Source organism: Rhinoraja longicauda, chromosome 12, assembly GCF_053455715.1.
Source record: "Rhinoraja longicauda isolate Sanriku21f chromosome 12, sRhiLon1.1, whole genome shotgun sequence".
In the NCBI taxonomy this organism is placed as follows: Eukaryota; Metazoa; Chordata; class Chondrichthyes; order Rajiformes; family Arhynchobatidae; genus Rhinoraja; species Rhinoraja longicauda.
The window spans coordinates 24,914,771-24,942,175 of NC_135964.1; the positions used below are offsets into that span (position 1 = coordinate 24,914,771).

The 27,405-nt window shown below is 38.9% G+C and overlaps 1 protein-coding gene across 2 annotated transcripts in view; it reads left to right on the forward strand.

The window, feature by feature from the left end:
* Positions 1-27,405, forward strand: part of kdm6a (lysine (K)-specific demethylase 6A) — a 172,451-nt gene that overhangs the window by 57,715 nt on the left and 87,331 nt on the right. For both annotated transcript variants that reach the window (XM_078409220.1, XM_078409221.1), the window contains exons 6-7: positions 2,720-2,840; positions 23,803-23,857. In XM_078409220.1, coding sequence (XP_078265346.1) covers positions 2,720-2,840; positions 23,803-23,857 — 176 coding nt within the window. The remainder of the gene's footprint in view (positions 1-2,719; positions 2,841-23,802; positions 23,858-27,405) is intronic.

The following is a 27,405-nucleotide window of genomic DNA, read 5'->3' on the forward strand; positions in this document are numbered from 1 at the left end:
TACCCTTTAAGGAAGAAACATCCGAATATGTATGTGACTTTTGAGAGAAAAAAAAACTTGTCTCTAAAATAGCTGATTCTTATTTTTTAATAGTTGCTAAATTCTCCCATGAGGAAACATTCTTTTCGCATTCACCCTGTCAAGATTCCTAAAGATATTGCATGTTCATTCAAGTCCTCTCTCTTTCTTGTAAACTTGAGTAAATACAAGATTAGTCTACCCCCCCCCCCCCCCCCCAGTCACAACAGGGTCAAAGTCACCCTAGACCTCACCTTTCACCTCATCAACATTTTGTACAGAACAGAATCCTCCGACATTTTCACAACCTCCAACAGGATTCCACCACATCTTCACATCTTCCCATTTCCACTCCTTTCCGCTTTCCGCAGGGACCGTTCCCTCTGCAACTCCCTGGCTAACTCATCCCTTCTCACTCAAACCATGACCTCCCCAGATAATTTCCCCAGCAACTGCACGAGATGCAGCACTTGTTCCTATACCTCCTCCCTCGACTATGTCAAAGGACTCCAACAGTCCTTTCAGGTGAGGCAGAGGTTCACTTGCACCTCTTCCAACCGCATTTACCATATCTGCTGTTACAGGTGTGGACTCCTATATATCAGCGAGACCAAGAGCAAGCTCGGTGATCGTTTCACTGACACCTCCACTCAGTCTGCCTGGAGCTACTTGATTGCCCGTTTGCTAAATACTTTAACTTCCCCTCTCATTCCCACAATGACCTTTCTGTCCTGGGCCGCCTCCACTATCAGAGTGAGGCAACGCAAATTGGAGGAACAGCATCTCATATTTCGCTTAGGCAGCTTAAAACCCAGCTGGATGAATATTGACTTCTAATTTCAAGTAACCCTAGCTTTCTCCCTCTCTCATAGTTATCTGACTACCTTAACTGTCCTCTTGATTACATTTTACTGATTGTATGCCTTGTTGTCACCTTCCCCTCGGCAAGTAATGATCTATTCTACATTTTGCTTGAACTTCTTTCCCTTCGATTCTTGTTTTAACAACTTACCCTTCCATATCTCTCTCCCCCTCTTACTCTCAGTCTGAAGAAGGATCTTGATTTGAAAACATCACCCATTCCTTCTATCCAGAGATGCTGCCTGTCCCGCTGAGTTACTCCAATATTTTGTGTCTAACAACCAGAAAAATAAGTTTGCTTCCTCATCCCCTCGGGCAGCGCTTCCAGATTCCATGGAAGAGAATTCTCTTTCTCCGATCCCTGTTGAATCTTCTAACTTAAATGTGTGTCATCTGATTTTAGATATCACTACTGTTGTGTAAGGTTTCTTGCTATTTACCCGTAACATCACAAGTTTTGTCTTCTGTGAACTTACGATTCAATCCTCCTCCATTTCTATCCACATCGTTAATGTAAATCACACACAGCAAGGGTTCCAGCACCAATTGCCATGGTACACTACAGGTCACAGGCTTTTAATCATGAAAACAATCCTTGACCGTCGCTCTCTGCCTCCTATTAACAAGCCAACTTTGGAACTAATTTTTCCTTGTCTAAAATTTTCGACCAGTATTCTAAGTGGGACCTTGTCAAAGCTCTTATTGATATTTACATAGACCATACTGCCTATTACACCTTGTTATTTCCGTGAAAAAATTTAATCGGATTTTATGCTATATCTGGTAAATAATTCTAACCATTTGCCGTAGATATTAATTCCAGAATTACATTGAACTACAGGAAAAAGTGCTAGCTGCATGTATCTCATTAAAATATTTCAGGCTGTTCTCTGCTTAAAGTTGAACGTGGCCATCAGAGCTCCAGCCATAGCTGCTCACAAATAAATAGCAAAAGTGAAAGCTGTCTTTTGTTATAACCTGCTGAAATTCAAGCTGAATTTGTCTGCTGCAGTAGTGAACTCGATTAGAGCACGTCAACCCCTTTCATACTGAAGGAGGTCGAAAGTTATTATGCATAACTGTTTTGGACACCAGAATATTTTTCTGATATAAAAAATTTACATTTGATATGAACCATTGTGGCTTATTAACCCAACCAAGTTAAAGTAAGTTATAAAAAAAAGGAATTTGATCTGCTTAATCTATTATTCATTTGTTCGAGAACATAGTCATTTCTAATCACTTTATTTCATTGTGTCTTGGAATGGGAGAAAGGTGAAGAGGGAGAGCTCAATGGAAAAACAAAAAACTGCAGTGCTAAAAATATGAAATTAAAAATATAATGCTGGAAATACTCAATGGAAATAATGGAACTCTTTCTTTAATCTTAACATCTATTGAATGCATTGGAAAAATATTGTTCAAATGTGACCTGTATTAATGAAAAAACTACACCAGAATATATCTATGAAATTACATAAATGTGGAACCAGAAGTGCAATTTCTCTTTCAATATTTAGATGCTTTCTGTGGATTTTATTCTTCTAACTTTTCAGAAAGTAAGAATGCTTATATCAGCTTTTAACTGCTTTTGTCATATTTGAAACAACACTGATCTGGTCCTAATGCAGGGTTTTGACCTGAAGCTTTGCCTTCATAAATGTTGCTTGAACTACTAATTCCTCCAACAGTTTGTTTTTTCTACTGCAGATTCTAGCTTCTGCAGTCTTTTGTATCTCCAATGCTGATCTTTAATCGGCCAATGAAAGACAGTTAAGTGTCAACTTTGAATAAATCTGGGGCAAATAATACTGAGTTTTCTTTTTTTCTCTATTTTCAGGGCAATTAAAGCATTTCAGGAGGTGCTTTATATTGATCCCAGCTTCTCTCGAGCCAACGAGATTCACTTGCGTCTTGGGTTGATGTTCAAAGTGAACACAGACTATGAGTCAAGTCTTAAGGTAGGCATAGAGAATGATACAGCTCAGAACATTGACATTTTGATTTTTTTCTGGTACATAGTATTCCTTTTCTGTGATGGAAACCTCAATAAATTTGTTTCTCAAATCTTTATATTTTGGCAGAAACAACCATTTTTGTTAACTCCATTTTGTATGAATCACCAGAGATTTAGCTTGCAACTTTTATCATGCACTTTGTCAGATACCAGGTTTTGATTGTCTTCATGGACTACTATGGACTTCAATCACACGATAGACAGATTCTGTTGTGAATATGTACAATGTTTGGGCAGAAATAGGTAGCCCCAGGCATCTTTCTTTGGCTGTGGTGGTCTTTTCAGCATATATCCCAATGTTTCTAATTGTTTCACATAAGAGAGTACATTTAAAAAAAACATGTTTGCTCTGTATTGACATCACCATTTTTTGAAATAGGGCAGCTAGTAGACCTGCTGTCTCTCAGTTCCAGCTTTATTTCTCCCTGCAATTGTTGGTTTCCTTTGATTCTTCAGTTTCCTCCCACTCTCGTATCCCAAAGATGTGAGGTAATAGGTAATTGGCCACTAAAATGTGTAGATGAGTGAAAGTCTGGTGGCAGTTGATAGGAACGTGAAGGAAATAGAAAAAGGTTGCTGTCGATTGACCTGCTGACTTGGGCAGAAGGGCCTGTTTCTGGGCTGTATGACATGTAATAATTGTTCCAGTCATTTTTATTGAAACTGACTTTTTGTGTATGTACTATGGATTTCTAAAATTGGCCTACCTTTATCTAAATTTATCAGCTCTTCCCTCAAATTAAATAATATGTTTCCTGCAATGATATCAGAAATTCAGTTGTGCACGCAACAAAAGCTACTCGGTACAGGCAATGAGGTACAGGTAACGAGGTACCTAAAAGGAAAAGGTATATGCAAAAAATGCTTATTTGGTAGGCATTCCAGATGATTTTATTGAAAAGAAGGCAGGCCAAATTTTTTTGCGATTTTTGTTTTTTGTTATATTTTGAAATTAATCAACATGTGTTTCTTTCAATATTATTCTGTCGTGTACCTGGTACTGCTGGTACTACAATTGTTTTATTCTTAACTAGCTTTGCAGAGTGAAATGAAGCCGATTAGTTTACTGCATTTTTCTACAGAGATAAAATTAAGAAATCACAATGAATTGTTATTGATCTGCATGTGAGCATTAGTGAAGGTGTCACAAAATGCTGGAGTAACTCAGCGGGTCACACAGCATCTCAGGAGAGAAGGAATGGGTGACATTTCGGGTCGACACCCTTCATCAGACTTGAGACTCAGCATTAGTGAAGGTTTCTTAATATTTCCTTAGTTGTCCTCTTGTCCTTTTTGAAATACAGAAGATGCATTTTTGCTCTCCCCCGTGATTACGCCAAACACAATATGGCACAAAAGAAATCTGAATTTATTGTGCTATTGTTAGAAGAAAGCTTTTAGTGTACTTTTTTGGTCCAAAAATAATTGAAAGAATGCAATTGATTTCTGTAATTAATATATATGTATTTTTACAATACTGGCACACGATAATGTGACATAGGGGGTCAAATTTCAAATTCCTTCAAAAAAGTTGACAAGCACTTTATTGGGTTCATGACTAACATATCAACAAAAAATATAAGATAAGATAGCATATTGATGGCAAGTTTCCGAAAATGGCATCCGAATACACAAATACATTTGTGTAACGTTTGTTGTGTGCTGTCCAGTGACCTGGCACAGTAAGTGCACGTATTTCTTATTCCGTTCTATGTTTATGAATACCATATGGAACAATAATATTGCAAACACCGTTTCCACTTAATTTACCTGATCATATAGTAGAATACTGTATCCATCTGAGTGGACACCGCGACGGGCGTTACGTAAGAAAAACATATGTTATCTTTGGTTTCATTTGTAAGTAAAGACAAATTTCATTGGCACAACTTTGGTCCCCATGTTTATAAACAGCAAAAAAAGTTTCCAAAGGTGATGGAAAGACTAGGTGCTGAACGCTCTCTTATAGGGAGGCAATTAAGGAGGCAATTAAACACACTTGAGCAATTACAAACACCTGTGAAGCCATGTGTCCCAAACATTATCGTGCCCTGAAATGGGGGGGGGATCATGTATAAAAATGGATAGGTGATGTTTCACAGAGGGCTGGAGTAACTCAGTGGGTCAGACATCATCTCTGGAGAGCGTGGGTAGGTGATGTTTCAGAGTGCTGGAGTGGCTCGGCGGGTCGGGCAGCATCTCTGGAGAGCATGGATGCGTGGCATTTCGCCGAGTGCTGGAGTGGCTCGGCGGTTCGGGCAGCGTCTGGAGAGCATGGGTAGGTGATGTTTCACAGAGTGCTGGAGTGGCTCTGTTGAGAGTTGGGACCCTTCTTCAGTCTGAAGAAAAGTCTGAAATAAATTACCAAGTCATATTTGATACATACATATAATTAAAAAAACCTTGTTCTTCAGACTTGTTGTGACCTACTTGAAGGCATTTCATGTTCAGGGACTGCAGGAGAAAGTTTATATTCACACAGTATTCATGATATTCACACAGACACTGTAACAGCTTTGTAGCTGACATGGGTCTGATGCTTTTTGTCTCCGTCACGGTCGTTGTGGAGCTTCCGGAAGTTGACACGGAGAAATGAAGTCAGCGACTTGGTCTGTACGAAAGGTAAACGAGAGACAGTGTGTTGGCAAACTGAAGATTGGCTCTGTTTCTTAGTTTTGATGACCAATTTATGCCCCCCCCCCAAATTTTTTTATTCAATTAAAAAAGTTGGAAAATATATCATAAACGGTTGTTGTGTTTTTGACACCATGATGTTTTTGATATATTAAATTTGAATACAAGAAAAAATAATTAACTCACCCCAAAATCACTACTACCATAGGATACCTCGTTGGGGGTTTGTGAAAAGCAGTAGACGTTTGGAGCCTCCGTGGTTTAACTTACGGAGGTACCGACCCCGATAACGGTCGTTGTGACACCAAGCACAACGACCGTTACCGGATCTTTGCTCGGCGGAATACCAGACATGGTACTGTATTTTTCTCCTGGTATTGATGAAGATATTTCCCTAGATCATTATCAAAACGTATATGTATAAGGGGCGATATGAAGTTTATTTATGAATTAAATATTCATGACCAAATGTGGCAGAGATTTTATGTCACATTTTTGGTGTCCAAAATGGTGGTAAAATGATGAAAATTTGTCATGAAGAAAGGTTTTGACTTTAGATCTTGAAGTTATCTAATTTATATCTGTTATTTATAAGGTTTCACATGATGGGTAGATTTTTGTTAAGAACAGTGTATTGGTGTAAAAATCGGAATAATAATCTTGTTCCTTAAAATCTCTCCGGTATTGTAAAAATACACATATAATTTATGCAATATATTGACATGGTATGACCACGTGATTTTTCATCTCTATAGTCACAAAAAGTTTTTAATGCCACTCAGGCTGTGTAACTGCTTGCTGCAGATGAAGTTAATGAATAATTTGCAATGTTGTGACCCACTAAATCACAGCAATATGAGTAACTTTAGGAACATTAAATATACAATATAAATGAACAAAAATAGGAGTGATAGTAACTGTAATTAGGCTTTGTTGCCGTAAAACTGACGGCCTCATTGTAGCTGGGTAGTATGTGTATTACCTTGTATAAAATTGCTGCTGACATATCTGATGTATGGCAAGCAATGCACAGGATTGAATAGGTTTAATCAAACTACACTTCAGAACTGGTATGTAATGTCAAATGTTGCCAAATGGCAGGTAACATTTATATCACGCATTTATCTCAAACAAGAAAATGCCTAGTCATTTTGCAGACACTGAAGACTGGAAACCGATCAGGACTAGCCACATCAGGATCACTGATAAGAGCTGAACACTGATGTTGCACTTTATAATGAGTGCTTTTTCTCCACTCCTTATTGTGGCTTTTCTATTTATGAAGGTTACATTTAGAGTGTGTTGGAATCATCACCTGCTTCTATCCTGTACCTAAACAAGGGGAACTGCCTTCTCAAGGATCACTATTGTTACTGAATTATACAAAATTGAATTTCAACTTATTGGATATAAATCGATCACATATAAAACCACTGCTGGAAGCTGGAAGATATAAATTGATATAAAAATTGATTTATATTATTAAAATTCGTATTAGAACATGCAGACTGAAGGTTAGATTTATCTTCTCTCACATGTGAGAAAATTGGGCGAGTTCTTTGTACTTTAGCCCTTGGTACCTTGGAGTGTTCCTAGGCCCTCCTTGTCTTCAATGTCTTAAGAGGTTGTGTTTCATATCATATCATATATATACAGCCGGAAACAGGCCTTTTTGGCCCACCAAGTCCGTGCCGCCCAGCGATCCCCGTACATTAACACTATCCTACACCCACTAGGGACAATTTTTTAATTTTTTTTTACATTTACCCAGCCAATTAACCTACATACCTGTACGTCTTTGGAGTGTGGGAGGAAACCGAAGATCTCGGAGAAAACCCACGCAGGTCACGGGGAGAACGTACAAACTCCTTACAGTACAGCACCCGTAGTCAGGATCGAACCTGAGTCTCCGGCGCTGCATTCGCTGTAAAGCAGCAACTCTACCGCTGCGCTACTGTTTCCTTTAACAGGTCTAGCTTTCAAAGGTCCTTTGTACTTGCAGTCCATTGTAAGGATGCTTTGTACTATAAGCTTTGTTCGGAGTTTCAAGATACACGATTATTATCGCATTTGCAGCACAAAAAAAGGCCGTGAGCCATCATATCAAGCCAGAGAAAAATGGACTTTGGGTTAATCCTGTTTCCCAGCTCTTTGACTAAAATCCTGCAGGTTACAGCTCTTTAAATGCCCCAGTTCACCCTAAGTGATCAGGTAGCAAGAAAAATAGAAGCAAATTACATCTTGACTATATTTTGATTGGGATAGAGTGCAGTCATGACCCTATTTAATTGGAACACATGCCTGACAAATCTAATAAACATTTCGAAGGCATGACTAAAATAGTGCACAAGGGAATGCTTTTAATGATCTCTGTAATTCTTTGATTTATTTCCTAAATCATAATTGGAGCCCAGAACTGTAATGCATCTTTGAAAAGATGACGTGTTGGATAGCTATTCCTTCTCAAGCACATCAAAATGAATGTTTGATTTAAATTTATTTAATTGCTTGAGTAACTCTTTAGCTGTTAGGAACACAGGGCAGTACTTTCTGTCAGATCAGTTATTTGGGCTGTAATGGTGTGTAAGAAGCCGTACTTTAAAGTCTAAAGTACTTTTACTGATAGATCACAGCTGCACTACTGTGAAACATTTCTACTTACCTCCTCACTACCCTTTGTTTAATATTAAATCTTTTAACTTTGTTTATTTACAAAATATTAATTCCAGGTAATATTCCATGAAAATTAAGTGCAAATTTTGGAGAAATTAGAACCAAAATTCTGGAGACCAGTAGGTACTCAATACTGTATTGAATTAAAATGCAGGACCTCTTAGCTACAGTGCCCTCCATAATGTTTGGGTCAAAGACCCATCATTTATTTATTTGCCTCTGTACTCCACAATTTGAGATTTGTAATAGAAAAGAAATCACATGTGGTTAAAATGCACATTGTCAGATTTTAATAAAGGCCATTTTTATACATTTTGGTTTCACCATGTAGAAATTACAGCAGTGTTTATGCATAGTCCCCCCATTTCAGGGCACAATAATGTTTGGGACACAGCAATGTCATGTAAATGAAAGTAGTCATGTTTAGTATTTTGTTGCATATCCTTTGCATGCAATGACTGCTTGAAGTCTGCGATTCATGGACATCACCAGTTGCTGCGTGTCTTCTCTGGTGATGCTCTGCCAGGCCTGTATTGCAGCCTTCTTTAGCTTATGCTTGCTTTGGGGGCCAGTCCCCTTCAGTTTTCTCCTCAGCATATAAAAGGCATGCTCAATTGGGTTCAGATCAAGTGATTAACTTGGCACAATTGACCATTTAGCTTTGAAAAACTCCTTTGTTGCTTTAGCAGTATGTTTGGGATCATTGTCTTGCTGTAGAATGAACTGCGGGGAATGCGTTTTGAGGCATTTGTTTGAACTTGAGCAGATAAGATGTGTCTATACACTTCAGAATTCATTATACTACTACCATCAGCAGTTGTATCATCAATGAAGATAAGTGAGCCAGTATCTTCAGCAGCCATACATGCCCAGGCCATAACACCCCCACCACCATGTTTCACAGATGAGGTGGTATGCTTTGGATCTTGGCCAGTTCCTTCTCTCCTCCATACTTTGCTCTTGCCATCACTCTGATATAAGTTAATCTTTGTCTCATCTGTCCACAAGACCTTTTTCCAGAACTGTGGTTGCTCTTTTAAGTACTTCTTGGCAAACTGTGACATGGCCATCCTATTTTTGCAGCTAACCAGTGGTTTGCATCTTGCAGTGTAGCCTCTGTATTTCTGTTCATGAAGTCTTCTGCGGACAGTGGTCATTGACAAATCCACACCTGACTCCTGAAGAGCGTTTCTGATCTGTCGGACAGGTGTTTGGGGATTCTAGAGAGAATTCTTCTGTCATCAACTGGAGCTTTGCACAGTCCCTTTGCAAATTGCAAGCTCACCAGTGCTCTCTTTCTTCTTAATGATGTTCCAAACAGTTGATTTTGGTAAGCCTAAGGTTTGGCTGATAAAACAGTTTTATTCTTGTTTCTCAGTCTCATAATGGCTTCTTTGACTTTCATTGGCACAATTTTGGTCCTCATGTTGATAAACTGCAATAAAAGTTTCCAAAGGTGATCGAAAGACTGGAGGAAAGACTCGGTGCTGATACCTGCATTAAGGAGGCAATTATTAAGCACCTGAGCAATTACAAACACTGAAGCCATGTGTCCCAAACATTATGGTGCCCTGAAATGAAGGGACTATGTACAAACACTGCTGTAATTTCTACATGATGAAACCAAAATGTATAAAAATGGCCTTTATTAAAATCTGACATTGTCCACTTTAACCACATGTGATTTTTTTCTATTATAAATCTCAAATGGTGGAGTACAGAGGCAAATAAATAAATAATGGGTCTTTGTCCCAAACATCATTTAAGAATAAGGGGTAGGCCATTTAGAACGGAGATGAGGAAAAACTTTTTCACTCAGAGTTGTAAATCTGTGGAATTCTCTGCCACAGAAGGCAGTGGAGGCCAATTCTCTGGATGCTTTCAAGAGAGAGCTAGATAGAGCCCTTAATAGCGGAGTCAGGGGGTATGGTGAGAAGGCAGGAACGGGGTACTGATTGTGAATGATCAGCCATGATCACATTGAATGGGGGTGCTGGCTCGAAGGGCTGAATGACCTACTCCTGCACCTATTGTCTATCATGGAGGGCACTCTATGTGGCTGTTCTGATATGTAAAGTGGTGAACCTTCATTCTCATTACCGGGTTTTATTTCCAATGGCTTTCACTACATTTTTTATGAAATGCATTCTTCCTCACATAAAACAAATGTAAAAAATTAAAAATATAAAGTATATAATGTAAAGAATAAGCAACTAATTCTTGCATTTGGTATTCAGAGTAGTTCTCAGTCTAACAAGCTGTGATATTGTAAACAACAAGCTTATACAAAACAAGAACTGCACAATGATCAAAATGCACTAATAACTGCAGCGAATTGTGGTTGCAGCCCAGGCGATCACACAAACCAACCTCCCTTCTATTAATTCCATTTATACCTCGGGTTGCCTCAGCAAGGCCAGCAGGATAATCAAGGACGAGTCGTACACTGGCCACTCCCTCTTCTCCCCTCTCCCATCAGGCAAAAGGTATAGAAGGGTAAAAACGCACGCCACCAGATTCAGGGACAGTTTCTTCCCAGCTGTTATCAGGCAACTGAATCATCCTACCACAACCAGAGAGTGGTGCTGAACTACTATCTATCTCTTTGATGATCATCGGGTTATCCTTGATCGGACATTACTGGCTTTACCTTGCTCTAAACGTTATTCCCTTATCATGTATCCATACATTGTAAATGCATTGATTGTAATCATGAATTGTCTTTCTGCTGACTGGTTAGCATGCAACAAAAGCTTTTCACAGTGCCTATACGTGACAATAAACTAAACTGAAATGAACTATCCAGTCGTGAAATATGGTGTTGGAATTTTAAGTGAATGTCACTTTATTCCAAAACAGTTATTTTAGTATGAAGGGAGACACAAAATCCTGGAGTAACTCAGCGGGACAGGCAGCATCCCTGGCGAGAAAGAATGGGTGACGTTTCGGGGGCCGCCCATTCCTTCTCTCCAGAGAATGCTGCCTGTCCCGCTGAGTTACTCCAGCATTTTGTGTCTACCTTCGATTTAAACCAGCATCTGTAGTTCTTTCCTGCAGAGTTCTTTTAGTGTATTGTTAATGGATAGGGAAGATAAGAAACTGAAATATTTTCTTAGTTCGGTGTCTTTGCTGTCCATTGTGGATGGACTGTAATATTAACCTGCAAGTTAGCCTGCAGGCATTGAATGAAAAATTGTTGATTCGTAAAAGCCTGTGTCTCAATGCTTGGAGACCGTTTACATTTCTAATGCTCACAAGGCTGTACTCCCTCGACATGTTCCTTGCAAGACAAACAAATCTTGATTTGCGAGGAAATGGGAGAGCTTAATGAGATGATTCTGCTGCACGTGCTGCACGTTCTCCTTCTCCCACTAATGAGCCTGCTAAATAGAACTTGGCGAGCTTCCAGTGGTGTGATTAACAAATAGCTTTCAGCGTCCCGGTTATTTGAACAAAGAGCAATCTTCAACAGAAACAAAGTAGTGCTCTAGCACGACATATACTGTAAGAACATTCCCCTTAGCTTCCTTCACCGTCCACATTTTATCTTGTGGTAAGTTGGAATAAATGCTATGTGCCATTGTGGTTAGAACAGGCATATGTTTATACCTTGATTTTTATTTTGGTATTTTATTTGTTAAACAGTTACTTAGTAGTTTGCAGGATTAACTTGATAGACTGTGTGGTAAAGTTAGCTGAGAAAAATGTTCCCCTCATTTCATATGTGGATGTGGTTCCATGGAAAATGGTTCATTAAGTACAATGACAATTCAGTGATCTGTTAATTTGTACATGATTCTTACCTATTCAGCTCTAGAGAAACACCTTGTTTTATTGGTAGTATTTACTGATTCTGAAGATAGGTTTTCTAGTGAGGGTGCAAAAGATGCAACTAGGATTGTATTTGCTCTACAGTTTGTACAGAGCAAGGTGCTAAAGCAGACTGATTTCAAATACATCTGCGGGAGATAACCACTTATGAGGTGTTTGCGCAGTAATGAACCAGAACATCTTTTAGGTGGTATAATTGTAATGCCTGGGCTGCATTCAATGGTGTTTTAAAGAATACGTGCAACTTTTTTTGCTTTGCAATTCAATTTTTCTATGTAACGTTGCTTGCCTGTCAATAAATAAAGCAATTGGTTTCTATCCTGTGAAAAGAGTTACCTGTTTTAGATTGAGTTGCCTTTTTAGGTGGAAAAGTGAAATGTTGATCTGGTAATTTATAACTTTCTGAAGTTCTTTGTGATACCATGTGCTATTTTAACCCAGGAAATAATTGGATCTTATTTGGATAATTGGATAATATTTTTCTAGGTGCATGGTAGTTGAAAACTCTAAATTTCATTTGTCATTTGTTCAATGATTGTCTCAACAGGCTTCTTTCTTTACCCTCCACAAACTTTTTTGACCCAGAAAATGATCTAGATTCAGAATGTAAATTCTGTTTCTAAAGCAAATCTTAGTACTCCAGCATTCTTTTAATATCGTTTGGATGTATTTAATACCACTCTTCTGAACTCCTCAATAAAAATAAAACAAAGGAATATAAAGAAGCTCGGAAGCACTTGTTTAAGGGTATTCTTTTATTTTCTTAAGATATTGAAAGCCATTTGGCCCATTGAGTCAGTGCAGCTCTAGGGAGAATCTGAATAATCCACTTATTTCTCTATGCCTATTCACTTGCTTACCATATTAACAGCTCCTGATTCTTGCACCACACCAAGTGCAGGAAACAAAAACAGTATATTTGATATCATTGAAGGGAAAGTATTGAATGGAAAAGATGTAACTGACTCCTCCTTTATCCTTAGTGTAAGAAAATAACTGCAGATGCTGGTACAAATTGAAGTTATTTATTCACAAAATGCTGGAGTAACTCATCTAGATCCTTTGTCATTTTTCTGTTAGCAATGTTTAAAATTCTGATTCTGCTTTCCAATCCAGTTTGTGATTCTGTAAAAAAAAGCTCACACACTGGCTCATTGTTTTCATCAGACCTGGGGTGTTCACTATGTGAGCATTTTTGAAAATGTATTCATATAAGTGCGTTCCCATCCTATTTGCCCTAGAAAAGATGAAGGTGATCTCCTTGATCCATTGTCATCTTTCTAATGGAGGGATTCCCTGAATGCTGTTTGGCCAGAAATTCCAGAATTTAGACCCAGTCGAGTTTCTGGTCATTTGCAACCCTCAAGCTGTTGATTAAAGATTTGAGTGATGGTAATGACATTGAATATCAGGGGTAGGTAGTTGGACTCTAGTGTTGGAATCTGAATCTGAATTACCTTTATTGTCATTCAAAATGAATTGAACGAAAATCATTTCCCACGCAGCCACAACAGTACAGAGTGACTCCTCCAGACACCCCCTCACTGTGATGGAAGGCAAGAACATTTCTTCTCTCTTCCCCCATGCTTCTCCCACGGACAGATAGTTCAACTTCTGCCGAGGCGACCGAGGCTCCCGACTAGCGCAGCCCCCGCAAGGAGATGGAAGGTCCCACGGCCGAGCTGTGCTGGGCGATGAAAAGTCCTGCGGCCAAGCCGTGCCGGGCGATGAAAAGTCCCGCGGCCATGCCGGGCGATGAAAAGTCCCGCAGCCGAGCCGTGTCGGGCAAAGAAAGTCCCGCGGCCGAGCTGTGCCGGGCGATGAAAAGTCCCGCGGCCGAGCCGCGCCGGGCGATGAAAAGTCCCGCGGCCAAACCGTGTCGGGCAATGAAAAGTCCCGTGGCCGAGCCACGACGAGCGATCAAAAGTCCCACGGCCGAGCCGCGCAGGGCGATGGACAGTCCCGCGGCTGAACCGCGCCGGGCCACGGTCCTACAAGCGGGTCGATCAAGCCCTTCGACGGGGTGGTTGAAGCCGTCACCAGCCAGGGACCTGCGAGCTCCAGATGTTGCAATCCACAGGCCCCTGGCCGAGCCTCCGGAGGTAAAGCTGCAGCCTCCGAAAGTCGGCCAGCTCCAAGATAGTAAGTCCTGGCCCTGCGACTGGATCCCTCAGGATCTATCCCAGCTGGAGGCCGCCCACTCCACGGTGTTAGGCCACAGCGCCACGGAGATATGACTCGGAAAAGGGTCGCATCTCCATCGAGGAAGAGATTTAAAAAACAGAAAGGTTTCCCCCACCACCCCCCACGTATACACAGCCAAAATAGACTACTACACACATCTAACACTAACACATAGACAAAAAAAAAGAAAAAAGACAAACAGACTCATGGCGGCGCAGCCATCTTGACATCCTTGTTAGCCTTGAGATCCTTGTTAGCATTGCAATGTGAATGCTAATTGCCAATCTTAGCCCATGTTTGAATGTTGTTTTGGTTTTGCTATATTCCTGCATGAACTGCTTTGATTTTGGAGGAGTTCTAGTTGAAATTGGACATGTGAGTATAATTCACGAGTAGTCCCGACCCTGCCCTTGAATTAGTAGAAATGTCACTGATGGAGATGGTTGCATTGAAGGCATTGTCCTATGCCTATGATCAATGACTTCCAAAGCCACCTTTCTGTGGGTAAGATATGAGCTCAGCCATTTGAATAATTTCTCTTTATGATCGTTCACTGGCTTTACCGGAACTCCTTGATGGTACTCTTGGTGAATGCTGACATCATATGGACCGTGTCTGATTTTCAATGGCAATTCAGAGTGATTGTTGTGGAAATCAAGTGAAGAACATTATCTGTTTAAGGCTATTGCAAACAAAAGCTACATTTATAATTATATAATAAGGTAAAATGTGTTGCCATAGGAACTGATTTTTGGCAAACGAGCCTTGGGATTATTATTTAATAAGCTGCTCATGCTCCAATACCATTTTTACCTCTGGGGAAAGTGGAATATCAAGGCAAACAACTATAATATGTTTAGTGACTGATATTTGTTAATTTTTTTAATGTGATTTCTGCATATGGTTATGAAAATGTTTGCTTAAAATAACATACTACACCTGCACTACTAGTAAGATTCTTCCGTTTGTAGGAGGGAAAAAAAGGGATTTCTTGTTAAGAGATATCCTGAGTCAGAATTTAAGTTAATAGAACATAGAACAGTACAGCACAGAATCGGGTCCTTTGGCCTGCAATGTCTGAACCGATGACTAAGACCAAGCCTGCATATAATCCATATCCTTCCATTTCCTGCAAATCCATATGCTTATCCAAAAGTGTCTTAAATGCCACTATCATGTCTGCCTCCACCACCACCCCCAGCAGTGTGTTCCAGTTTGAAGTGATCAAAACAGTCTATTACCATCCTCTTTGTTTTTGTCCCCCCTTTTAACCAACGGGTCCTATCAAAATGGAAGTCCCTGTGTGAAGTGTCTATCAGTTGGATAATGTGGCAGCATATGCAGCTTGTATAGACAAATGATTGTTGTTGCTTTTCATAGGTAAATATTTGTTTCATATGTGAAACATATAGGTTTAATAAATTTAACTTTTATTGAACTGATATGTTGGCTGGATGAAGCATGACAAACAAGCACATTTTTTTGTCAGCCTTTGTTCTTTCACCTGGTCATGCCAGTCTCGGGGTCAGAAACATTTGGTGTCAAATTGAAATCATGTCATTGAACATATTTTGTTTATAAGAGGTACAAGGGCTTTTTTGTGAACGGCAGTCCTTTCGCTTCCGGCATAATGTAGTAAAACCCTGTTAATCTGGCCTCTGATTATTCAGAATCCTGATAGTCTGGCATCTAGGTCACTCTGGGATGTGAGCTCAATGTGCAGCCAGAGCCAGGAATAGAGCCAAAAGCATGGAAAGAGTTAAGTAAAATGAAATTCCAGAGGAATTGGGAGAAAAGTAGAATGATGGACATAGTTGGGTCGGAAATAGAAGCTCTGGCCACAGACTTGAAAAACATTCTTGACTCTCCATTAGAGGAAAAGACATGTGGCTAACAGTTGTTACAGAAGTGGGTAAAATTCTAAGAACTAAATGCTAGGAAAACAGATATTCACTTAGAAATCCACAGGCTAGTTTTAGGACAACTAAAGCAGCAAAAAGGCAGACAAATTTAGTGAAATCCTTTCTGGAATTCCATAAATAGTTAAGTGAATTTTCAGAAGTGTTTATTTTTAAATATTTGTCTCACCAGTTGATTGATGTTTCTGCCTGGTATTTTATGGTAGGATATAGGTAATCTTATGGCTTGATTTTAACATATTCGGCAAAGTTCAAATTAAAGAAAACACACACCAGAAGAATGACTTTCCCTTAGTGCAGAAACATAATTTTGTCAATGAGTACATTGTTCACAGATTTTTTTTCCTCCCTTTTTGTTTTATGTTTTTGCCGTGTTTTATTTATTTTATAGCATCGATATGGAAGTGGCATTCCTAATCTCGTTGTACTTGAACAATGACAATAAAGATATATTGATTGATTGTGGTTCCTAGTTCAGTTGACAAAAGTATTAAATGTTCCAGAAAGAAACAGTGTCACGTTTTTGAAACGGGCAGGTAGCTTCAGGTAAAAATATCAACAATTGTTTGTAAAGTGGAAAAGAATAGTTTTGTGTTCTGACCAAATATAATTCAAAAATATCCCTTCAATTTCTACCTTTCAAAGTGAGAGTAAATTGGTGAATGAAGTTGATACCTTGAGCAATGTTTTTGCCTTTAAGTATGTGCGTGGGAAGAAATGGGATGTGGCATTAGACTTTACAAGATGAACACCTGAAATATGACATGGCAAATTCCTACCAGTTTTTTGCACCGATGGATTGCCATTAAATTTCTTGTGACATCATCAAAGGTAAATTGGAGAAATGTTCAGATCTGTAAGAAGAAAACATGACACCATATTAAGTGGATTTGCAGTTTGTTGCACAGTGTTGTTGCTCATAATGTTGTCTTTTAAGGTGAGAGTTTGCATCATACAGCTTGTAAACAAGCTCTGCAGCCCCCTTTCTGTCTATATATTAATTCCATTTCCTGGCATTCCACCTGTAATCGTCGATGTTGCTTCAAATGATCATCCAAATATTTCTTAAATATTGTGTAAGTATCTCAGTCCACCATCATTTAAGGCATCGAGTTCCAGGTTTCAACTGCCCTCTGGGTAAAAATATTTTTTTGCTCTCAGATATCCACCTTTATAAATCTCTGCTGCCACCTTCAGGGTTCCTTGGATGTGTATATATAGGTCCATCTTCAGTACTTCCTAAAATTTGTTTTGTATGTTTTAGCCTCAATAATCCTCCCAAAAGGAGCCTCACGTTTTTCAGAATCCACTTCATTTACAGTTTCTCTGCCCATCATACCAAATGACCATCATATCTCCATTTCACCCACAATTTTCATGATCATTTGCTAATCATATCTGCTACAATCACGAGCGGCATGTTGGTGCTGCAGTAGAGTTGCTGCCTTCCAGCACCAGAGACCCGGGTTCGATCCAGACTACAGGTGCTTGTCTACGGAATTTGTGAGTTCTCCCTGTGACCGCGAAGATTTACTCCAGGATCTCCGGGGTTTCCTCGCGCATTCCAAAGACGTACAGGTTTTGTAGGCTAATTGGTTTGGTATAATTGTAAATTATACAAATATTTAAAAATAAAAGAGAAGTATAACATAGCAAAGATGAGCGGGAAGCCAGAGGATTGGGACTCTTTTAAAGAGCAACAGAAGGTAACTAAAAAGGCAATACGGGGAGAAAAGATGAGGTACGAAGGTAAGCTAGCCAAGAATATAAAGGAGGATAGTAAAAGCTTCTTTAGGTACGTGAAGAGGAAAAAAATAGTTAAGACAAATGTGGGTCTCTTGAAGACAGAAGCAAGTGAATTTATTATGGGGAACAAGGAAATGGCAGACGAGTTGAACAGGTACTTTGGATCTGTCTTCACTAAGGAGAACACCAACAATCTCCCAGATGTACTAGTGGACAGAGGTCCTAGGGTGACGGAGGAACTGAAGGAAATTCACATTAGGCAGGAAATGGTGCTGGGTAGACTGTTAGGACTGAAGGCTGATAAATCCCCAGGGCCTGATGGTCTGCATCCCAGGGTACTTAAGGAAGTGGCTCTAGAAATCATGGACACATTGCTGATCATTTTCCAACGTTCTATAGATTCAGGATCAGTTCCTATGGGTTGGAGGGTACCTAATGTTATCGCACTTTTTAAGAAAGGAGGGAGAGAGAAAACAGGAAATTATAGACCATTAGCCTGACATCAGTGGTGGGGAAGATGCTGGAGTCAATTATAACAAAGAAATTGTGGAACATTTGGATAGCAGTAACAGGATCGTTCCGAGTCAGCATGGATTTACGAAGAGGAAATCATGCTTGACTAATCTTCTGGAATTTTTTGAGGATGTAACTAGGAAAATGGACAAGGGAGAGCCAGTGGATGTAGTGTACCTGGACTTTCAGAAAGCCTTTAAGGTCCCACATAGGAGATTAGTGGGCAAGATTATAGCACATGGTATTGGGGTTAGGGTGCTGACATGGATAGAAAATTGGTTGGCAGACAGGAAACAAAGAGTAGGGATTAACGGGTTCCTTTCAGAATGGCAGGCAATGACTAGTGGGGTACCGCAAGGCTCAGTGCTGGGACCGCAGCATATTTACAATATGCATTAATGACTTAGATGAAGGGATTAAAAGTAACATTAGCAAATTTGCGGATGACACAAAGCTGGGTGGCAGTATGAACTGTGAGGAGGATACAGGGTGACTTGGACAGGTTGTGTGAGTGGGCAGATGCAGTTTAATGTGGATAAATGTGAGGTTATCCACTTTGGTGGTAAGAACAGGAAGGCAGATTATTATCTGAATGGTGTCAAGTTAGGAAATGGGGAAGTACAAAGAGATCTGGGTGTCCTTGTTCATCAGTCACTTAAAGTTTGCATGTAGGTACAGCAGGCTGTGAAGAAAACTAATGGCATGTTGCCCTTTATGACAAGAGGAGTTGAGTATAGGAGCAAAGAGGTCCTTCTGCAGTTGTACAGGGCCATAGTGAGACCGTACTTGGAGTACCGTGTGCAGTTTTGGTCTCCAAATTTGAGGAAGGATATTCTTGCTATTGAGGGCGTGCAGCGTAGGTTCACTAGGCTAATTTCTGGAATGGCAGGACTATCGTATGTTGAAAGACTGGAGCGACTAGGCTTGTATAAGCTGGAATTTAGAAGGATGAGAGGGGATCTTATTGAAACATATAACATTATGAAGGGATTGGACACGTTAGAGGCAGGAAACATGTTCCCAAAGTTGGGGGAGTCCAGAACCAGGGGCCACAGTTTAAGAATAAGGGGTAGGCCATTTAGAATGACGATGAGGAAAAACTTTTTCAGTCAGAGTTGTAAATCTGTTGAATTCTCTGACGCAGAAGGCAGTGGAAGCCAATTCTCTGGATGCTTTCAAGAGAGAGCTAGATAGAGCTCTTAAAAGATAGTGGAATCAGGGGGTATGGGGAGAAGGCAGAACGGGGCACTGATTGTGAATGATCAGCCATGATCGCATTGAATGACGGTGCTGGCTCGAAGGGCTGAATGGCCTACTCCTGTACCTATTGTCCCTGGTGTGTGTAAGATAGTGTAAGTGTGTGGGGAATCGCTGGTCGGTGCGTACCCAATGGGCCAAAGGGCTTGTTTCCGCGCTATATCTCTAAACCAAACTAAACTCGCCTCTAGATGGTTTAATGTATTTAGAAACATAGAAAAATAGGTGCAGAAGTAGGCCATTCAGCCCTTTGAGCCAGCATGGCTGATCATCTAAAATTAGTACCCCGTTCCTGCTTTTTCCCCATATCCCTTGATTCCTTTAGCCCTCAGAGCTAAATCTAACTCTCTCTTGAAAACATTCAGTGAATTGGCCTCCACTGCCTTCTGTGGCAGAAAATTCCACAGATTCACAACTCTCTGGGTGAAAATCACCACTCTGGGTGATAAAATAACATACAGCAACAATTCTGAAGTATACGCAAAGCTATTTTAGCAGTAATTTCTTTCTGAACTTTGTCATAATTTATAGGGTAATATTTAATATCAGTTAAAGAGTACTTGGGCACTGAAATTGGTGCTTGCAGAGGAGGAGAATATTTGGGCCAGATTTGTGCTCATTTGTGTAGAATTGCAAATCAGCTTGGCATTTGATTTGCACAGAATCCTTCCATTCTCACATCAGTCTACAAGCCTATAATTAGAATCAAGGAACTGCAGATACTGGTCTACAAAAGAAGACGCAGAGTGCTAAAGTAGCTCAGTTTTATCAGACAGCATCTCAGGAAACATGGATAGGTGAAGTTTTTTGTCGGGACCTTCACTGTTGGAGGTGGGTGGGGGGAAAGAAAGCTAGAAGAAAGGAAGGACAGGACAAAGCCTGGCAGGTAATAAGCCCAAGAGAGGAGAGGCAGGTCAATGATCACAGGTAATAAACAGAGGAGGAGCAGGACAAAGCCCAGCAGGCCTATTACCTGCCAGGCTTTGGCCTGCTCCTCCTCTTCTCCAGCTTTCTTCTTATGCCCTCCTCCCCCAAACACCTATCAGTTTGAGGAAGGATCCCGACGAACTCTCACCTATCCGTGTTCTCCAGAGATGTTGCATGACCCGCTGAGCTACTCCAGCACTCTGTCTATAATTACATAATTTGCTGATCATCATTAGTTGATAGAAATAAGAGTGGGCTGTACAGATATTTGAAGGTTGAGATCATTGCAAATATTAACTGAGCATCTTGACTTGGCTTAATAGACCTTGAAACCCACTCTGATACTATCTCAGCCTTTTCGGACAGGGGCCGGAAGGAATCATTCTTCAGGTGATGCAAAATAAATTGTCATGGTTATTGTCGAAACTTTGAAGTTTTATGTTAAGAAAGTGCTTATTTGCTGCTTGGGATCACTTCCAGTAATTTCTGTTCATGTTTGTGTGCTGTGCAATTGTCTGGAAGGTTCCAGTAAACACCTGTCACATAGGCTACCATGGTAATAGACATATTTAATTAGACAACCCATGGGATGGCTTTTTGTAAAGGGAATAAAATATTCAAAGCACATGGGATATATTAGTTTAATTACTTTTCAGATTGTCCTGTGCTGGGATGTTTAAGATGAAGGAAAATACTTTTTGGATTTAATTTTATGTATTAAGAAAGAGATGGTTAACTGTTATTATTGTGAAGGGATTTTGGGGGAACAGTGATCATCATATGATAGAATTTTTTATTAGACTGGAAAGTGAAGTTCAAAACAAAATTAGGAGCTTCAAGCAAAGGATTATGTGAGAGGAGCGATTAATGTGCTTAATTGGGAGAACATATATTTTGACTGGTCATATCTTTCAGGGAGTTAAAATTTCAAGAAATGCATATTTTGCAAAAGAAATACCTATCTTTTAAAGTGAAAAAGTTCCAAAGGAAGAGTGATTCATTGTTGAGTAATTGGAGAGTGTGTTAAACCAAAGGTATAGGCTTGTGTTGCCAGAAATAGCAGGACTGAGGATTGTGAGCAGTTTTGAATTCAGTAAATGAGGATCAAAGACATAATGAAGGCAGAATAGAATATGAGAGTAGACTGACGAATATCTTAAACAGAGTGGGAGTTATTATGGGGAAATAGAAAAGATTAGCAAGGGCAAATATGGGTCCCTTATTGAAGATCTCATTGACATTTAAATTTAAAACATCTTTAAGGGCTTGACAAGCTAGATGCAGGCAGCATGTTTCCCTGGTGGATGAGCTTGGACTTGGGTTAGAGTTTGGGAATAAGGATTAGGCCGTTTGGAACAGAGATGAGATACTTCACTCAGAGCAGGTAATCCTTTCGTGTTTTGCATGCTGCAAAGCTGAGGAGTCATGGGTGTTGTGTTCTTTCAATACTGAGATTGATAGATTCCTGGGTAGTCATGGCATTGGGAAATAAGATTTCTGTCCCAAATGGTGGCTTGTTCTCAATTGTTAGGAAAATTACTCGTTTAATGGTTACACACCTTTCTATAGGCACTAATTTGGGGCCACTGCTTGCTAAATACTGCCATAAGGTAAAATTTTCCAACGGTTTTCATCTTTCAAGCTTTCTTCCATTATTGTCACAGGTGATTGTTCAATAATTCTCATCTGTTCATGCCTTCCCATTTAAAAAAAACCCAAATAATACATCGAACTAATGAAGCAAATTATACCTCAATGTTTATTGAATTATTTAATGATTACATTTAAAAATTGGGTCAGCATTTGTTCACCATCTAGACTAACTTTCAGGCATGGACTGCCTGCATTGTGTTCTTCCTTGTAAATATGGATGTAAATTTCAGCTTTGCAGATACATTTTTCACGGTGTCTGACTGCATTAAGCTTTTAACTTTAAGTAAATGTGAGACTTCCAGATCTTTAAATTCAAATAGTGTAATTTTAATAATTTAAATTTAAATAGTATCTGTAGATTATCAAACAGTTATACTATTCAGAGGGAGCGTGCACATTTTCTGTTCGTCAATTAGGTGTTTTATGTAGAACTACAACAAAGTATTTGATTTACTGAATTAGCGGATCTCTAGTCTGTATAACAATAATGATACTTCAGTTGGAGGGTTAAAATAAAGGGACAGAAATGGTCACTCTGCTAATTGGTGTTCAGTGACCCTTGATATTTTGCTTACAAGGAAAAACTTTAAACAGTTTTGATATTTGCTGTTCATGTCATAAGAGTAAATTAGGCCATTTGGCCCATCAAGTCTACTCCACCATTCAATCATTGCTCATCTATCTTTCCCTCTCAACTTCATTCTCCTGCCGTCGCCCCTTTCTGTCTGCACTTGTTTTGACAAATAGCTACTTGTGTCATCTGTTCATCACTTGAAGTTTATTTGCATCTTTTGGAAGAAAGTTGCTGGAAAAATAAGACTGTCAAAGGTTTAAAGCAAATACTTAAGTCGTGATCAAAATGTAAATGTAAATAAGTCATTCACCTACAGCAGCAGCTTATTAGGTTTATTTAAATAATGATCACAACAGATTGTAATAAGACCAACTCTGCAGTCGTAGCAAATTAAAAGCAAAAGAAAGCTTTTGGGAATGCTAATTTGAATGAAATTACCAAATGTCTAAAATGTATTCTTTATTTATTCTGAAATTTTAATTAGTGTTAAAAGCATCCTTGTGTGAGGCTAATAGGTGACCGAAAATGCTGGAGCAATTCAGCAGGTCAGAAAGCAGGAGAACACGAATCAGTGACATTTCGGGTCAAAATTGCCTCCTTGTTTCCTGGATTATTCCATACTTGGAAAATGCTTGCATAGGTTGTTCTACAAGTTCAGCAAAGTAGATTAATTTGGGATCTTTCCAGTATTTCTGGTTCCTTTGCTTGAGTTCATTGCTAAAAACAGGCCAGCTGTGAAGTATGATTTTAAAACATTTTGTAGAACACTTCTGACTTGTTTTCTTTGTAAAGCATTTTGAATATTATGGTTCTTAGAAACATACTTATTTGCACAGCATCAACTTTATTTTCTGTTCCTCCCAGTTGTGAAAAAGATAAAACATTCACATTTTATTTTAGATGTTTTATCCTTCATTAATTGAAGTGTTCTCCTATATGATTAATTGATGTTTATATGGTGGCATTAAATTGATATTGTTTATTTTCTCTGGCAGCATTTTCAGTTGGCATTGATTGATTCCAACCCTTGCACTCTGTCCAAAGCAGAAAGTAAGTACTTTTTTTACCAAATTCCTTAAAAGATATTTTGTATTATATTAGGAAAGTGTAATTATTCAATTACTTTTTTTTATATGGCAATCAAATAAAATCGGATTTCATGCACGTAATTTAGTATTCCACTTGCTGTTTTATTTTTAAAAATGTTTAAGTATATACTATTAGTACGATCGTTGAATTACTGCACAGGAAGATGCCGTTTGACCCAGTGGAACAGTGCCAGCTAATTATAAAGCAATACCACCAATCCCATTTTCCTGTTATTTCACGTTGTCCTGCTAATTGTTACCCCTTGATCTTTTTTTCAATTCGATTTTGAATGGCCTGATGGATTCCACGTTCTTTTAATGTATTGCAGTGGAAAGGGGAACTATAACATTTCTACATTAGTATTAATTTACAGATTTTGTGAAATGCACTTGGACAAGGACCCAAGTTTAAATTGCATCCTTTGATTCACTGCACAATGACCAACCTGGAAGATGTTATCGCTTTTGACTTCTGATACTTTATAAACTATAAACTACAAATGCTTTGTTTGAGCTGTAAACAGTTATAGTAAGGAAAGTGAGGTGCTTAAACCTTGAATACAATTATAAAATTTTTCCCCCAACTATATCTCCAGATTTAGTTGTTATTTTTATTCAGTTATGGGATGTGGGTGTAGTTGGCAATGCTCCATTATAATTTTCATGATACAGTTGTGTTGCGCTGTTTCTCTGAACTGCTGCAGTCAGTTTTAAGAACAAACAAAAAACTTGTTCTTAAAACGGTAAGTGAAATTGATTAAACAAAAAAGTTTCTTTCTCTTTGCTTCCTAATCCAAGACACATTATCCCCTTGAAACCAGTAATTCCATTGAAATCAATTGGGTTTCAAATCCTTTGCCAGGTCTAATATGGTGCCATCTGCCACTCGCCACTCAGTACCTGGAAGTCTGGGACTTACTTCCATTTATGTGTTTAAGTACCATTGCTTTCCTTTGGAGCCAGTGACCACAGCCAACAGGATTCAGCCCATTATCTGAGGAATTGCAAATGGATTTGAACATTATCCGATCATTAGCAAACATTCTTACTTCTGCCGTAATGATGGATGATAGTAAAGGCATTGATGAAACTGCTGAAGATGATTTGGTCAAAGACATTGCCTTGAACGTGTCTGTTCTGTGTGTCATTAACGACCTTCCATAATCATGAACTTTGGTTTTAGTATGTTTCAAACCCACAGAGGTTTCCCTTAATTAATCTTTTTTTTTAGCAGGATTGCTTGATCCCACACCTAGTTAAGATTTTGTTGGAAAAGTTTGGATTTATGGCTTCTCAAGAGAATTAATTTATAATAAACTAACTGGAACCTCGTTTGCAGTTCTCCCTTTAAACACACCAGGGCCCAGTTTGCCACGCTTCCTTTAATGTCATTGGGTTTAAATTCAATAAATGAAATCACCCGAAACCTGTATCAAGTAAGTGATTTTCTTCACTGGTTTACTGTTCTGATTTCATATTAAAAGTACTTTGTGCAGCAGTATTCCTCTGTTTTTTCAACTCCATTCTTGGCAATTTTCATTGCAGCTTGTGGGTGAATATCTGGAAACCATATGTGTGTCTTGGAAGTGAACATATAGAGCAACCTTTTTACTGGAGATTTGAAGCTAAATGGCCAGGATACAATTTAAACAAAAATTGCTTGTGAAGAATAATCGACACCACAATAGTCATATTTTGAACTCTTTATTTAAATTTTAAGTTTCCTGCCATTTTCTCCCATTGCACCAATATCTATTTGATCTATGATATGTACATTTCATCTAGGCAACCTCAATTGTGCATGCTGTATTATTTATCAGGCTAAGTGGAATAGTTGATCATAAAATTGCTTTGTAATATTTGACAATTTTATTTCCGTTCTAACCATTACAGCTATCAAATAGATCTTGCTGAAATTCAGAGCAATATAATTTTTAGCATTAACGACTCAGTTTGTGTACTTCAGAGAAATTATAAAACCTGACTATCGCACTTTGAAGTGTTGAAAAATGTGGATCTTCAGGATGAAGATGGATAGTTAATCTTCTTCGATTCAAATGCATTGTTGAGCATAAGAGACAAACTTGTACCAATTAAGTAGTTTTTGGTCTTCTCAGTATTTAAACTGTTCATATTTCCATTGATGCTTACTATTGATCAAAGTAGTGTAAAGTTATAATGCTTCAGCAGCAAATGGTAAGCGCTAATTGTTTTCAAATAATTCTCTGCTGATAACCCCACGTAAAGATTTGTGCACTTTGTCGGATGTGTTCCAATTTGCCTCAATTTCTTTTCTCAGCGTGAATTGCAGTAATTCAAAAAAATGGCACCAATTTTTTTGAGAAGTTAGTGGTGTGGTAGTGAATGTTGATCTGACCAACAATTCTGATGGCTCACAAAAGAAACAAAAGAGAATTAAATAGAATTTCTCCATCACCCCTCCCACAAGGCGAGGTGATGTGATCTGGGAAAGGTTGATGGAAGCAGCTGCAATATCAACATTTAGGATTTAATGGGAACTCACAGAAGAACAGTGGAATTCAATGTTATCTGAGAAAGTGAACGGTTGTATTAAGAAAAGACAAACAGCTGTAGGAACTCAGCAGGTCAGACAGTATCGGTGGTGGGAAATGGACAGATGTCATTTTGGGTTGGGCTCTTTCTTCAGACTTTTATCACATTGGTTTCAATAAGGAGATGACAGAGATCTGATTGACTAATTGACTTATTACATTTTATCAATCTATTATTTTCTAAATCTACTAGCAATTTGGCTGTATCACTTCAATAGTGCATGAGGGAACCCTTACCCTGCATAGATAGACTGTAAATATAGGGAAATATGTGTCTGAAGATTTTTATATATAGCACAGATATTTTTGCAATGGCATCTCATGTTTACTTAACCATGTGAACAATTTAACCTTATCGTAGATCATGTTCTAATTATCAGAGCAACTGCTCAATATTGGCAGTTAATACACCTAATATAATATTTTACTGTGGTTGAGTAGTTTCATTTTGGCAGCACAAGAGAAAAGAACCTTTGCTTAAGTCAGTTTTACAAATAGTACTCAATATTATGACCTGACTTTAAGAGCTGCTTTTGTTTGAGGAGTGAACTACCACAGAGACTAAAGGTTTGGAATAAAAACAGAAAATGGTGCAATACTCGGGAGGTACTTGGCATCTATCAAAAGAAAGAATTAATATTTTAGTGTAAGAAAATAACTGCAATGCTGGTACAAATCGAAGGTATGTATTCACAAAATGCTGGAGTAACTCAGCAGGTCTGGCAGCATCTCAGGAGAGAAGGAATGGGTGACGTTTCGGGTTGAGTCTGAAGAAGGGTCTCGACCCGAAACATCACCCATTCCTTCTTTCCTGAGATGCTGCCTGACCTGCTGAGTTACTCCAGCATTTTGTGAGTGAATATTTTAGGTTGCTTACCTTTTCAATCAGATCCCTTGTTTTAATGTTTCTGGGTCACAAGACACGCGATCTTGTATT